The sequence below is a fragment of the Micromys minutus genome (genome assembly GCF_963924665.1).
Source record: "Micromys minutus genome assembly, chromosome: 18".
Taxonomy (NCBI): Eukaryota; Metazoa; Chordata; class Mammalia; order Rodentia; family Muridae; genus Micromys; species Micromys minutus.
In genome coordinates this window covers 24229662-24246473 of record NC_137953.1, presented here as the reverse complement: position 1 = coordinate 24246473, position 16812 = coordinate 24229662, and the positions used below count along the sequence as shown (strand labels likewise).

The 16812-nt window shown below is 36.8% G+C and overlaps 1 protein-coding gene across 1 annotated transcript; it reads left to right on the top strand.

Annotated features, from left to right (window-relative positions):
• Positions 1-301: 301 nt before the first annotated feature.
• On the top strand, positions 302-1210 carry LOC308432227 (putative vomeronasal receptor-like protein 4; the record flags this gene model as incomplete). Its single annotated transcript, XM_080931997.1, has 1 exon — positions 302-1210. The coding sequence occupies one exon, from the start codon at positions 302-304 to the stop codon at positions 1208-1210; it is 909 nt and encodes a 302-aa protein (XP_080788123.1).
• Positions 1211-16812: the final 15602 nt, after the last annotated feature.

The window sequence follows — 16812 nt, the reverse complement described above, 5'->3', positions numbered from 1 at the left end:
TTAGACTCTGGTGCTTGAGACAAGGTATTCATTCTCTATAGATATGACTGTAATGACATTTATTATATATAATATTATATAAAGGAGATATATAAATGGCATATAGTCATGTAGGGTATGATGTGCTATCTGGAACATCAAGAAGTTGAAGAGACAGATTAATGAAGAATTAGTAGAGAAAATAAAATGGTGGTATAGGTGCACCATCCAATTAATCACAAGTTTCAAGTATACACTATTTTTTTGCAGCTCTACAAAATATAATTCTACAATGTTCTTAAGATGAATATACTCTCCTCTTATGTCCTTGTTAGAGAATATCCTTTATTTTCAAGCTGGGCTTGGACTCCTAGCGAATATGCTTCTTCTTCTTTTGTATATTTACATAATCTTGGGTCACAGACCTAAGTCCACAGACCTGATCTCTTGTCAACTGACCTTTATTCACATAATGATGATCATCACTAGAGGAAATATTTGGCTTGAAGACATATTTGGGTCACTAAACATTGACAATGACTTCAAGTGTAAGGCAAGTTTTTACACAAGTAGGGTGATGAGGGGTCTTTCTATCTGTACCACCTGTTTCCTGAGTGTGTTCCAGGCTGTCACTATCAGTCCTAGTACCTTTTTGTTGGCAAAATTTAAACATAAACTTAAAAAATACATGATCAATGCTTTAATTTGTATTTGGTTCTTCAATTTGTCTGCCAATAGTGACATGATATTGTTTGTTGGTGGTTTTTCCAATGTGAGTGAGACCAAGTGGATGAAGATCACTAAAACCTGTTCACTCTTCCCTATGAACTACATCATCAGGGGACTAAACTTAACAGTAACAATGTCCAGGGATATAATTCTCATAGGACTCATGCTAAGCACAAGTGCATACATGATGATTATCTTGTTAAGACATCAGAAGCAATGCAAGCATCTTCATAGTATCAGTCACCTGCGAGCATACCCTGAGAAAAAGGCCACCCAGACCATCTTGCTGCTGGTGGTTTTCTTTGTGTTCATATACTGTGTGGACTTCATCATCTCATTCTACTCAGTCCTGTTATGGATGTATAACTCATTCTTCATGACAGTTCAGAAGTTTGTGACTAATATCTATCCCACAATTACTCCTTTGATACAAATCAGTTCTGATAAGAGAATAATCAATGTGTTGAAAAACTTACAGTCGAAGTGCCACAGGATTTTTTAAAAAATGATTATTTTTCCTTCCTTTAAATGTGATTCACTTATTTTTATTTATGTGTACAAGTTTTGAACCATCTTATATGCATTTGTGCATTCCTGATGTTCACAGAAATCAGAAGAGATCATGGGTTCTCTGGAAATAGTTTCATATGACTGTATATGACATGCTGTTGTAGCTCCAGTAATTGAATGTTTTCTAAATTACAGCATCTTCTTAAACTTCAGTTGTCAAATAAATAGCAAACTGACAATCTCCCTATGGTGTAAAAACTTGTGGTATCATATATGTACATTATTAAAAAAATTCTTTTAATTTTTTAGTAGTCCAGACATTGCTGTTTTATTATGTCTTTACTGGCTGATTTTTTCTTAACTTTAAAGAAGCTAGATTCATCAAAGAGAAAGGATTCTCAGTTGAAAAATTGCCTCTATGAGATCCATGTGAGTTAGTTAAGCATTTTCTCACTTGGTGATCAGTTGGGGAAGGTCCAGGTAAAGGAGGGTGGTGCCATCCCTTGGCTGGTGGTCTAGGGTTCTGTTAGATGAAAGATGAGAAAACCAGTGGAAACAAGGCAGTGAGAGCAGCAGGACTCTGATGCTTCTGTATCATCTCCTGTCTCAAGGATCTGGACTATTTGAGTTCTTGTCCTGATTTCTTTGGTGATGAACAGTAATGGGTAAGTGTGAGCTGAATAAATCCTTTCCTCGTTCATAATGTGTTTTGTTCATGGTGTTTTGTCACTCCTCTAGAATCCAGAATACAAAAATTCTGGCACATATGTAGCTGGTAAAAAAAAAAGTTTCCCATTCTTAAACTGTCTAACATGTCTGTATGATTGTCTCTTTCTCCATGTAAAGATATTTAGCTGATGATGTCCCATTTACTAATTGTTGTCCTCAGTGCCTGTATAAATTCTATTCTGCTCAGAATATTAGTTTTTCCCATAACAATGAGTTCAAACTTTCCCCCATGTTTTCATCTATCAGGTTCAGTATATCTGGCCTTATGCTGAGGACTTGATCCTTTTGGACTGGTGCTTTGTGTAGTGTGATTACTATGGATCTATTCTCTTTCTTCATATTCAGGCTTTAAGTTTGATCACTACTATTTGTTTAAGATAAAGGCACTTTATCTTTTAGGTATTTCATATGTTATCAAAAGCCAGGTGTGCATTGGCACATGAACTGATGTCTGAGTCTTCAATTCCATTTCTCTAATCAATGTCTTCTTTACTTTATTTTTTATTGTTGATAGTCTTTATTTACATATTAAATGTTATATCCTTTCACAGTTCTAATCAGGAATTCCTGACCCCTTTTCTCTTCCCCCTGCCCGTATGAGGGTGTTCCTCCACCCAAACACTCACCCACTCATTCTCTCCAGCTTCCCCACACTGGCATTCCCCTACACTGGGGCATCACGCCTTCCCAGGACCAAGTGCCTCTCCTTCCATTGATAACAGACAAGGACATATGCATGCATATGCAGCTGCAGCCATGAGTTTTTCCAGGTGCACTCATTACTTGGTGGTCCTGGGAGATCTTGGGGGGTGTCTGGTTGGAGGATAATGTTTTTCTTCCTGTGGGTTGCAAACCCCTTCAGCTCCTTCAGTCCTATCTCTGACTCCTTCATTGAGGACACAGTGCTCAGTCCACTGGTTGGCTGTGAGCATTTCCCTCTGTATTTGTCAGGCTCTGGCAGAGGCTCTCAGGAGATAGCTATATCAGGATCCTGTCAACAAGCACTTTATGGCATCTCTAATAGTTTCTAGATTTGGTGGTTGTATATGGAATGATCCCCCGGTAGGGCACTTCAGGGATCGCCTTTCCTTCCTTCAGTCTCTGCTTCACACTTGTCTCTGGATTTCCTCCCAGGAGTACTTTGTCCCCCTTCTTTTTTCCTTTTTTTAAAAATTGGATATTCTCTGTATTTACATTTCAGGTATTGTCTCCTTTCCACCAATCCCATTCTACCTTTGCCTTCCATTGTCTTCATGAAGGTGTTCCCTCTCCCAATCTCCCTCTTCCACCTCACTAGGAAAATGAGCCTTTGCTGGATCAAAGTCCTCTTCTCTCACTGATGCCAGAGAGTGATATCCTCAGCTGCACATGAACATGGAGCCAAGGGTCTCCCCATAAAAACTCATTAGGTGGTGTTTTGTCACTGAGAGCTGTGGTAAGTTTGGTTAGTTAATAATTTTGTTCTTCCCATGGGGTTGCAGACTCTTTCAGCTCCATCAGTCTTTAGATCCTTCACTGATTTCCCCATATTCAGTCAAATGATTAGCTGCAAGCATTCTCCTCTGTATTACTATGGTTCTGGCAGAGGCTCTAATGAGGTATCCATATCATGTTCCTGCCAGTAAGCACTACTTAGCCTCAGCAACAATGCTTGGGTTTAGTGGCTGCATATGGAAGGGATCCCCAGGTGAGGCAGTCTTTGGATGATCTTTTATACAATCCCTGCTCTTCTATTTGTCCCATTGTTTCTTCCCACGAGTGTTTTGTTCTCCCTTCTAAGAAGAAATGAGGCATCCACATTCTGGCCTTCCGTCTCTTTGAGCTTCATAGTTTCTGTAAATTGTTTCTTCGTTATTATGAGCTTTTGGGGATGCTATACACTTATGAGTACAAACCATGTGTGTTCTTTTGTGACTGGGTTAATTCAGAATGGTAGCTTCTCGTTTCATCCATTTTTTAAAATTTTTTGGAATTTCATGAAGTTGTTTTTAATAGCTGAGTTGTATTCAATTGTGTAAATGTGCCATGATTTCTATATCCATTCTTCTGTTGAAGGACATCTGACTATTATAATTAAGGCTGCTATAAACATGGTGGAACATGTGTCCTTGTTATATGTTGGGGAATCTTTTTGTCCCCCCTCTAAAAATGACTGAAGCATCTATAATTTTCTCTTTCTTCTTCTTGAGCTTCATGTAGTTTATGAATTATATCTTAGGTATTCTGAGATTTTGGGTAATACCCACTTATCTGTGAGTGCATGCCATGTGTCTCTTTTGTGATTGGGTTTCCTTAAAGAGAATGATATTTTCTAGTTCCATCCATTTGCCTAGGAATTTCATGAAGTCATTTTTTTTAGTAGATGAGTAGTATTCCGCTGTATAAATGTACCACATTTTCTGTATCCATTCCTCTGTTGAAAGAAATCTGGGTTCTTTCCAGTTTCTGGCTATTATAAAAATGACTGGTATGGACATAGTAGAGCATGGGTCCTTGTTATATGTTGGAGCATCTTCTGGGTATATACCCAGGAGTGAAAAAGCTGGGTCTTCAGGTAGTACTATATCCAGTTTTCTGAGGAACTGCCAGAATGATTTCCAGAGTGGCTGTGCCATATGGCAGTAACAGCAACAATGGAGTATTCCTCTTTCTTCACATCCTCAAAATCATCTGAGTTTTTGATCTTAGCCATTCTCACTGGTGTGAAGTGGAATCTCAGGGTTGTTTGTATTTGCATTTCTTTTGTGCAAATTAAAATTTTAAAAGTGATTAAACTAGGTGTGTGTGTGTGTGTGTGTGTGTGTGTGTGTGTGTGTGTGTGTGTGTGTGTGTTGGAGGGTGGTCTTGCAGGGAAGGTCAGGAGGCCAAGGTTTTATGTAGCTCAAATTGACCTCATATTCATCCTTTAGCCTCAGCTTCCTCTTGAGTGCTGGGATTATAGGCATATGACACTCTGCCTGGCTTTATGAACTAGAGACTTTCCTCTGTGCTAGGCCTGTTTCAGAATAGCAAACTAATAATAGTGTATATAAACTGTTTTCACGTTGCTCTATGGAGTTTTATGTGTGGGAGAATACTTGGCCACAGATCTTAAGTGATAAACTTGATATCATAGGGTAAATGACATAAATTTAGATGAGGAAAAATTTAGAAAAATTTTTTTTAATGGTTTAGGTAATGGATCAGGCTTGAATAACTGGTTCTAGTAATTAAACAAGTAGGAAAGTATCTGTAGGCTTTTTACATTTCAAAACTGGGTTTGTCCTCAGTGCAGTGTCTAGAAACAAACTTTTTTTAAGTGTTCTTTATGATTCTAAATCTGCACACTAAATCTGAGAATTGGCTGGCTTAGGTAATAAAAGATGTATATGATTCTTGTGTTGACCCGTCCAGCTTCATTTTTCTGATGTTTATCTTACTTGTCTATTGGTAATGGAAATGGGAGGGATGGGTGTGTAAGTCTTTTCCTATCATTGTGACATTCTGAGGCTTCCTGATCTTGTGAAAGAAAACTTCCCACCGTATTCAGCATGTTCAAAAAAGGATTATTTTTGTAAAACTATTAAAAAGTTTGCTTTTCTCAAGAGTATCTCATATATTTGAATTCAAATTACTTTTAAAACATCATTGTTTCTAGCAGAAAAGCAAATGATTGCTTTACTTGTTATTTCATATATATAACATCAAACTATTGGTATATATGTGAGTTTAGTTTTTGATGGTAAAAAGAGTTCATTAAAAGTCTTGACATTAAAAAAAAAAAGGATGTTGAGCATTATTTTTTAGGTGGTTCTCAACCACTCGGTATTCCTTAGTTGAATTATTTGTTTAGCTTTGAACCCATTTTTAATAGTATTATTTGATTTCCTGGAGTCTAAATTCTGGGGTTCTTTATATACATTAGATATTAACCCTCTCTCAAATGTAAGACTGGTAAAGATCTTTTCGCACTTTGTTGCTTCCTGTTTTGTCCTACTGACAGTTTCCTTTGCTTTATAGAATCTTTGTATTTTATGAGGTTCCATTTGTTGATTCTTGATCTTAGAGCATAAGCTCTGATAATGAATAGTGTTTCTTCTGTTTCTATTTTGTGAAGTAATTTGAAAGTATTATTATTTTGTCTTCTTTTAAGGTCTGATAAAATTCTGCCCCATCTGGTCCTTTGTGGTTTGTTTGTTTGGGAGACTTTTAAGGACTGCTTCTCAGTTTAAGGGGTTATGGAATTGTTTAAGTGGTTTATCTAATCCTGATTTAACTTTGGTTCCATAGCATCTGTGTAGAATAGTGTCCATTTCACTCAAATTTTCTAGTTTTGTTGAGTGCAGGCTTTTGTAGTAGGATCTGATATTTTTTTTGAAATTCCTCATTTTCTGTTACTACATCTTCCTTTTCATTTCTGATTTTGTTAATTTGCATACTGCTTCTGTGCCCTCTGTTTAGTCTGGCTGAGGGTTTATTTATCTCTTTGATTTTTTAAAGACTCAGCTCCTGCTTTTGTTGATTCTTTGTATAGTTCTTATCATTTCTACTTTGTTGATTTCAGCTCTGAGTTTCACTATTTCCTGCTATCTACTCCTCTTGGTTGTATTTGCTTCTTTTTGTTCTAGTGTTTTTAGAAGTGCAGTCAAGCTGCTAGTGTATGCTCTCTCAAGGTTCTTTTTGGATGCCCTAAAAGCTATGAGTTTTACTCTTAGCACTGCTTTCATTGTGTCCAAAAATGTTCATATATTGTACATTCATTTTCATTAAATTTTAAAGTCTTTAATTTCTTCATTTCTTCCTTGACCAAGTTATATTTGTGTAGAGTGCTATTCAGCTTCTTTGTGTATGTCTGCTTTCTGTTGTTGTTGTTATTGAAGAAAAGCCTTTGTCTGTGGTGATCTAATGTGTGGAATAAAATTATATCATCTACATGTTGAGGCCTGTTTTGTGACTTACCATGAGGTCATTTTTGAAGAAAATGGAACTTGAAGAAAGTACCATGATCTGCTAAGCAGAAGAAACATTTTGTTTTTGCTTTAGTGTGAAATGTTCTATAGATCTATGTTAAATCCTTTTGATTCATTACATCTGTTAGTTTCACTGTGTCTCTTTTTAGTTTCCATGATCTGTCTATTGCTGTGAGTAGCATATTGAAATTTCCCACTATTATTGTGTGAGGTGCATTGTGCTTTGTGGTTTAGTAAACTGTCTTTTATGAATGTAAGTGCCTGTGCATTTGGAGCATAGATGTTCAGAATTGTGTGTTGTGTTCATCTTGGTTTATTTTTCTCTGAAAAGTATCCTTTTTTGGTAACTTTTGGGTAAACGTTGATTTAATGTGATGTTAGAATAGCTACTCCAGGGAGATCCAAGAACACAGGTGGGTGAGAAGGCATTCCAAATAGCTGGGGTACAGAGAGATTTCTGTCAAGTGTGCAGAAAGTACGTCCTCCCTCTATGCTTGGTTAAGGGAAACAGTAACCAGGCATTGGGCTGTTCCCAGCCAGACGCTTTCAGGTGCAGAACAGGCACTAAGACCATCCAACACCAGGAATAGCAGAGATCCAGGGACACAGGCCTGGTGAGAAGGCATTCTGAGTAGCCAGGGAGCAGGAGTTCCAGGGATACAAGACAGGTACAAGGGAGAGGCTAGAACCAATCACTGACAACAAGACCATGTATAAACACAGACAACAAGATGGTAAGAGGAAAGCAACAGAATGTACCCCAGGGAAACCAAGACAACCTGGCAACACCAGAAACCAGCTCTCCCATCACAGCAAACAGCAAAATGCCAAACACTCCAGAAAAAGAAGACTCAGATCCAAAATCATACCTCAAGTTGATATGGAGATTCTTAAACAAGAACGGGAGGAAAAGCATAAAGAATTAGAAGCTTTTAAAGAGGAAACATGAGAAACACTCACAGAACTCAAAGAACTAGAAGAAAACATAACCAAAGAGATGAAGAAATGGAAGAAGAACTTTAAAACAGAAATGGGCACAATAAAGAAAACACTAAAAGAGACAACCCTAGAGATAGAAAAGCTAAAAAAGTAATTAGGAGTCACAGATGCAAGCATTTCCAATAGACTACAAGAGATGGAAGAGAGAATCTCAGGGACTGAAGACACCATTGAAAACATAGACAAAACAGTCAGAGAAGATGCAAAAACCAAAAAGCTCCTAACCCAAATTTCCAGGAGATCCAGGACACAATGAGAAGAACAAACCTAAGGATAATAGGAATAGAAGAGGGCGAAGAATATCAACTAAGAGGCACAGTAAATATCTTTAACAAAATCATAGAAGAATACTTCCCTACCCTTAAGAATGAGATGACCATGAGCATAAAACAAGCCTACCAAACTCAAAATGGATTGGATCAGAAAAGAAATTTCTCCCAACACATAATAGTCAAAACTTCAAGTACCCAAAGCAAAGAAAGAATACTAAAAATAGTAAGGGAAAAAGATCAGTAACATATAAAGGCAGACCAATCAGAATCACACCTGACTTCTCAACTGAGACTATGAAACCTAGAAGAGCCTGGACAGATATCATGCAGACCCTAAGAGAGCACAAGTGCCATCCCAAGCTGCTATACCCAGCAAAACTCTCAATCACCATAGAGGAAGAGAGACTAACATATTCCAAGACAAAACAAAATTTACACAATATCTGAACATAAACACATCACTACAATGAATTATAGTTGGAAAACCCAATACAGTGAGGGGAACTACATCCTAGTAAAAACCAGAAAACTCCTAAGCAAGAAAACCAAAAGAAGAATGACATAGAGGCACAATTCTACCTCTAAAAGCAAAAATAGCAGGAAACAGCAACAACTATTCCTTGACATCTGTTAATATAGATGGACTCATTCCTTAATAAAAAGATATAGGCTATCAGACTGGATACATAAACAAAACCCTGCATTGTGCTGCATACAGGATACTCATGTCATAAACAAAGACAGACACTATATCAGAGTAAAAGTTTTGGAAAAAATTTTCCAAGCAAACAGCCCAAGATGCAAGCTGGAGTATCCATTCTAATATTGAATAAAGTAGATTTTCAACTAAATGTTATCAAAAAATATAAGGAAGAATACTTTTTACTCATTACATGGGAAATTTGTCAGGAAGAACTCTCAATCCTTAACATATATGCTTCAAATACAGAAGCACCCATATTCATAAATGAACCCTAATAAAGATCTAAAAATCTATTAAACCCCATACAATAATAGTGGGAGACCTCAATACCACACTCTCACCAAGGGACAGATGATGGAAACAAAAACTGAACAAGGACAGTATAAAACTAGCAGAGGTTATGAATCAACTGGCATTAATAGATATCTACAGAACATATCATCCTAAAACAAAGGAATACTCGCTCTTCTCAGCACCTCATGGCACCTTCTCAAAAATTGACCACATAATTGGTCACAAAATGAGCCTAAATAGATATAACAAATTTTAACTACTCCCATGCATCCTTTTAGATCACCACAGTATAAGGCTGGTTGTTAATAACAAAGACAACAAAAACCCATATACACATAGAGAATAAACAATGCTCTATTAAACAATAGCAGAGTCAAAGAAAAAAATCAAGAAATTAAGGATTTTCTAGAATTCAATGAAAACAAAAACACAACATACCCAAACCCATGGGATTTAATGAAAGCAGTACTGAGAGGAAAACTCATAGCTTTGAGTGTTTCTCAAAAGATACTGGAGGGAGCATACACCATCAACTTGACAGCACAGCTGAAAGTTCTAGAACAAAAGGAAGCAGATTCACCCAAGAAGAGTAGAAGGCATCAAACTTAGGGTAGAAATAGACCAAATAGAAACAAAATGAACCATTCAAAGAATTAACAAAACCCAGAGCTGGTTCTTTAAGAAAATTAACAAGATTGATAAACCCTTAGCCAGACTAACTAGATGGCAAAGAGGAATTATCCAAATTAACAAAATCAGCAAAGAAAGGGGAAAAATAACAACTGAAACTGAGGAAATTCAAGAAATCATCAGATCCTAGTACAAAAGCCTATACTCAAGAAAGCTGGAAAATCTGGAGGAAATGGATAAATTTATAGACTGATACCCTACACTAAAGTTAAACCTGAACCAGGTAAACCATCTAAATGATCCCATAACACCTAAAGAAATAGAGGCAGTCATCAAAATCCTCCCAACCAAAAAACATCCCAGGTCAGGATGGGTTCAGCGCAGAATTTTATCAGTCATTTATCGACAACATAATACCAATACTCTCCAAACTATTCCAAAAAATAGATCAGATGGAAAACTACCTACCACATTTTGATGGTACAATAACAATTGTTCATAAACAACACAAAGACCCTAAAATGAAAGAGAACTTCAGAACAATATCAATTATGAACATTGATAGAAAAATACTCAACAAAATCCTTGCAAACCGAATCCAAGAACATATTAAAACAATCATTGACCATGATCAAGTAGGCTTCATCCATGGGATGCAGGGATGGTTTAATATATGGAAATCCATCAATGTAATCCACCATATAAACAAACTCAATGAAAAAAATCACATGGTCATCTCAGTAGATGCTGAGAAAGCATTTGACAAAATTTAACACCCCTTCATGTTAAAAGTCTTGGAAAAAACAGAAATCCAAGGCCCATACGTCAACATAATAAAAGAAATATGTAGCAAACTAACAACCAACATCAAAATTAATGGTGGGAAAGTTGAAGCAATCCTACTAAAATCAGGGACTAGACAAGACTGTGCATTCTCCCCCATACTAATGAAAACAGTACTAGAAGTCCTGGCTGGAGTAATTAGACAGCAAAAGGAAATCAAAGGAATACAATCGGAAAGGAAGAAATAAAAAGGTCACAATTTCTGATGACATGATAGTGTACTTAAGTGACCCCACAAATTCATCCTGAGAATCTCTACGTCTGATAAACAAGTTCAGCAAAGTGGCTGAATATAAACTTAACTCAAACAAATCAGTAGCCTTCCTCTACTCAAAGTACAAACATGTGGAGAAAGAAATTAGGGAAAAGATACCCTTCACAATAGTCACAAATAATAGAAAATACGTTGGTGTGACTCTAACTGATCAAGTGAAATACCCAAATAACAAGAACTTCAAACCTCTAATGAAGGAAATCAAGGAAGATCTCATACAATGGAAAGATCTCCCATTCTCATTGATTCGAAGGATCAATATTTTAAAAATGGCCATCTTACCAAAAGCAATCTACAGATTCAATGCAATCCCCATCAAATAACAACCCAATTCTTCATTGGGTTGGAAAGAACAATGTGTAATTTCATTTGGAATAACAAAAGAACTAGAATAGTTAAATCCATCCTCAACAACAAGAACACATCTGTGGAAATCACTATCCCTGATCTCAAGCTATATTACAAGTCAATTGTGGTAAAAACTGCATGGTACTGGTATAGAAATAGGCATGTGGGTCAATGGAATAGAATAGAAGATCCAGAAATGAGCCCTCACATATATGGTCACCTAATTTTTGACAAAGGAGCTGTAAACATTCAATTGAACAAGGATAGCCTCTTCAACAAATGGTGTTGGTCCAACTGGCACTGAGCACACAGACGAATGAAAATAGACCCTTTCTTATCTCCTTTTACAAAGTTCAAGTGCAAGTGGATCAAAGATCTCCACATTAACCCAGGTACACTGAAACTATTAGATGAGAAAGTAGGGAAAACTTTAGAACACATCGGTACAGGAGAAAATTTCCTGAACAGTACACCAATGGCTCATGTTATAAGGTCAAAGATTGACAAATGGGACTTAATGAGATTGCAAAATTTCTGTAAGACTAAGGATACTGTCAAGAAAACAAAATGGCAGCCAACAGAGTGGGAGAAGATCTTTACCAACCCCCCAGCAGGTAAACACCTAATGTCCAAGATATACAAAGAACTCAAGAATCTAGACACCGTAGAATCAAACAATCCTATTAAAAATGTGGTACAGAGCTAAACAAAAATTTTCAATTGAGGAATATCGAATGGTTGAGAAGCATCTAAGGAATTGCTCAACATCATTAGCCATCAGGGAAATGCAAATCAAAACAACCCTGAGATTTTCCCTCACAGCAGTCAGAATGGCCAAGATCCAAAACTCAGATGACAGGAGATACTGGCGAGGCTGTGGAGAAAAAGGAACACTTCTCCACTATTGGTGGGGTTGTAAACTGTTAGAATCATTCTGGAAATCAGTCTGGTGATTTCTCAGAAAATTGGACATAGTACTACCTGACAACCCAGTTATTCCACTTCTGGGCATTTACCCTTATATGTCCAACATACTACAACACACACACACCACAATGTTTATAGCAGCTCTATTTATAATAGCCAGAAGCTGGAATGTACCTAGATGTCCTTCAGTGCTTGAATGGATACAAAAATTGTTTTGCATTTATACAATGGAGTACTACTCAGCTCTCAGAAACAATGAATTTATGAAATTCTTAATAAAATGGATGCATCTAGGGAATATCATTCTGAGTGAGATAATCCAGCCACAAAAAAACCAGACATAATATGCAGTCACTGATAATTGGAAACTAACCCCAGAAAGCTCTGATCACCCCCAGAAACAACTTATTGACTTTGTGAAGTTCAAGAAACGAGAAAAAGAAAAGAAAAGAAAAAAACGTTATGTTTACTCCTTACACACCAAGAAAACTTTTACTAATTCTGGGATACATCCTGTTTTACATGTACTTTATGCTAATTGTAACTAGTAAGATCTTAATGCACACTATCAATGCTTAAAACTAAAGCCAAGCAATGACAAAAATATATTTTAATATGCAAAAATGCTTAAAATTTGTACATTTATCTTTGTTTTTAAAAATAAAGTTCTTCAATTAAAAATAAAAAAGAATGGCTACTCCAGCTCGTTTCTCAGAATCATTGGTTTGGAAGATATTTCTTCCAGTCCCTTAATGTGAAGTAGTGTTTGTCTTTGTCACTGAGGTGACATATTTTCTGTATGCAGCTAAATGGTGGGAAATCTTCATGTATCCAGTCTGTTAGTTTCTTTTTTTTTTATTGGGCAATTAAATCCATTGATGGTAAGAGATATTAAGGAATAGTAATTGTTGTTTCCTGTTATTTTTGTTTTTAGAGGTTTATGTTTGTGTGGCTGTCTTCTTTTGAGTTTGTTTTTTGTTTTTTTATGGTGCAGTTTTCTTCCTTCCTTTCATTCTATCATCCTTTGTACTGATGAATTTGTTGTATGATATTGTGTAAATTTGTTTTTCTCATAAAATTTCTTGGTTACTTCATAAATGTTTACATAGTTTTGATGGGTATAATTGTCTGGGCTAGCATTTGTGCTTTCTTAGAGCTTGTCAGCCATTTGCCCTATTTCTTCTGGCTTTTAAAGTCTGCTGATAATCTGTTATAATTTTGATAGGTCTGCCTGTACATGATACTTGACCCTTTACCCTTATTGCTTTTAATATTGTTTCTTTGTTTTGTTCATATGGTGTTTTGATTATTATGTGATTGGAGGAACTTGTTTTTTCTGCTCTAGTCTATTTGAAGTTCTGTAGGCTTATTTTATGTTCACGGGCATCTCTTCTTTCAGGTTAGGGAAATTTTATAATTTTTGAGGATATTTACTGGCCCATTTTGTTGGAAATCTTTGCTCTCTTCAGTAGCTATTATTCTTAGGTTTAATTTTCTCATTGAGTCCTGGATTTCTTGTTTTTTTTTTTTTTATTTAGGAGCTTTTTGCATTTCACATTTTCTTTGACTATCTTGTCAATGTTTCTATGTCATTTTCTGCACCTGATATTCTCTCCTTTATCTTTTGTATTCTGTTGGTGTTATTTACATCTATGACTCCTGATCTCTTTTCTAGGTTTTCTATCTCCACAGCTGTTTCCCTTTGTGATTTCTTTACTGTTTCTATTTTCAGTTTTAGATCCTGAATGATTTTGTTCAATTCCTTCACCTCTTTGGTTGTATTTTCCTGTAATTCTTTAGGGACATTTGTGTTTCCACTTTAATGGCTTACATCTGTTTACCTGTATTCTCCAATATTTTTTAAGTGAATTATTTGTGCTCTTCCTAAAGTCCTTTATCGTTATCATGAGATATGATTTTAAATCTGAATCTTGCCTTTTCAGTGTGAAGTGGTATGCAGTACTTGCTGTGGTAGCCTTGGTTTCTGTTTCTTATATTTTTGTGCTTGCTTCTTGTCATTTGATTATCTCTAGTGGTATCTGCTCTTGCTGTCCCTGACTGGAGCCTGTCCCTTTTGTGATCCTGTTTTTCTCAGACCTTCCCCCACAGTCTTTGTGATCCTGTGATTCTGGGATCCTGTGTTCCTGAGATATTAGATCCCGTGTGTTAGAACTCCTTGGAGTAAAACTTTCTTCATCCTGAATGAGATAACCCAGTCACAAAAGAACAGACATAATATGCAGTCACTGATAGTGGGATGCTAACCCCAGAGGCTTGCACTCCCCCAGAAACAACTCACAGACTGTATGAAGTCCAAGAAATAAAGAAAACAAAAAAAATACATATATTTACAAACAAGAAGACCTTGACTATTTCCATGTTGCATTTTGTTTTGCATATACTTTACGCTTATTGTAACTATTAGGTTTTCAATGCATACTGTCAAGCCCTTGAAAAAAATCAAGTACTGACTAAAAAAATATATTCACATGGTTTTATGTAAAAATTATTTCAATGTCTGAAAAAGCAGTACTGACAAAAAAGTATAATTTTAAGCAAAAAATGTTTAAAATCTGTACATTTATCTTTGTTTTGTAAAATAAAGTCGTTAAAAAAAACTTTCTTCAGTTGTTGCAGCAGTGTGTGGAGAGCTAGAGCCATGGGTTTGCTCTGGGCACAGGAGCAAGCTTGAAGAAACCCTTTCCACTGGTTGGGCAGGGGATTATGTTTCCATGGTTCCTGAGGGGTTACCAGTCACACTAGGTACTGGGAAACATGTTGTGACCTTAACTGTGACTTTGAGAATATCAGAACTCCATCCAGTGCTCAGTGATGTGTTCAATAGTGTGGCATTCAAGCTTCTTCTGTGATCCTGTGATTCTGTGATCCTGTGATCCTGTGATCCTGTGATTCTGTGATCCTGTGATCCTGTGATCCTGTGCATGTTTGAGAACCTGGGAGTCAGGCTTCTTTTGGGTGTTTTGGTAAACTGGTACAACCACTCTGGAAATCAATCCTCAGAAAATTGGATATAGTCCTACCTGAAGACCCAGTTATTCCACTTCTGGGCATATACCTGAGAGATGCTCCCACATACAATAAGAGCACATGCACCACAATGTTCATAGCAACCCTATTTCTAATAGCCAGAACCTGGAAAGAACCCAGGTGTTCTTCAGTAGATGAATGGATACAAAAATTGTGGTATATTTACACTATGGAGTACTACTCAGGTATCAGAAACAATGACTTTATGAAATTCCTAAGAATATGGATGCATCTAAAGAATATCATCCTGAGTGAGGTAATCCAGTCACAAAAGAACAGACATAATATGCAGTCACTGATAATTGGATACTAACCCCAGAAAGCTCTTAACACCCCAGAAATAACTCATAGGCCATATGAAGTTTGAGAAAAACAAAGGCCCAAAATGAAAGCCTCAGTCCTTCTACGGAAAAAGAATTAATGTATAGTACCCTCTCAGAGTGTGATACATCTGGACCTTAAATCATTAATAATCTGAGAGCTAGCAATATAGCCTTTTGGCAATTTTTGGTATTCAAAGATGATTATGCTTAATCTATACTCTCCAAGAAAACTGTTTTCATGTTACATTCTGTCCTACATGTACTTTATCCTCATGGTAACTAGTGAGATTTCAATGCATGCTATCAAACCTCTAAAAGAATGAAGTACTGTCAAAAATATTCATATAGTGTTATGCCAAAATGTCTTTAATATCTGTATTCCTCTTTTTTTAAAAAAATTAAGTTGTAAGAGAGAAAAATGCTCTAAATAATAAAAAAATATGGTTCACAATAGAATAATCCTAAAGTATTTAAAATAAAGACATCATGAATTTTGTAGACAAATAGATGGATCTAGAAAAAAATCCCGAGTGAGTTAATCCACATTCAAAAGGGCATATATGGTTTATGCTCACTGATAAATTGATATTAGTTCTAATGTACAGGATGTCCTTTATACACCCCAGACACCTAAATAAGTTAAACAAGAATGAAGGCCCAAATAAGGATGCTTGGAAGGGGGAACAAAGTAATCATAGGGGGCTTATGGAAGGGGGAACAAAGTAATCATAGGGGGCTGTCTTAGTCATGGCTTGTATTCTTGCACAACTATATCACCAAGAAGAAAGTTGGGGAGAGAAGGGTTTATTCAGCTTACACTTCCACACTGATGTTCATCACCAAAGGAAGTTAGGATTGGAACTCAGGCAGGTCAGAAAGCTGGAGATCATGTAGAAGCCATGGAGGGATGTTTGTCATGCTCCCACGCTTCCCGCCGCTAGGAACAGGCGTGCAACAAAACAAACTCTTCTGCGGATAACCTTTATTGAACAGCACTTTGAGCAGGGGCTTCATGAGCAGGAAACTTGTCTCTGAGTCGGGGACTCCCTACCGAGTTCTACTGTCTAGACGGCCTCTCACGCGTGGTCCCCCAAGAACGATCTCTCTGTCCAGTCTCTGTCCACGCGGGACCTCCCGCAATCTATTTTACCGAGTCTCTCTCCACGTGGTGCCTCTCCGCCATCCCTCCACGTGGGGTCTCCCGCAATCTCCCCACCGTCTTCCTCTCCTTCTCCTCACGTGGGGGAGAAAATGC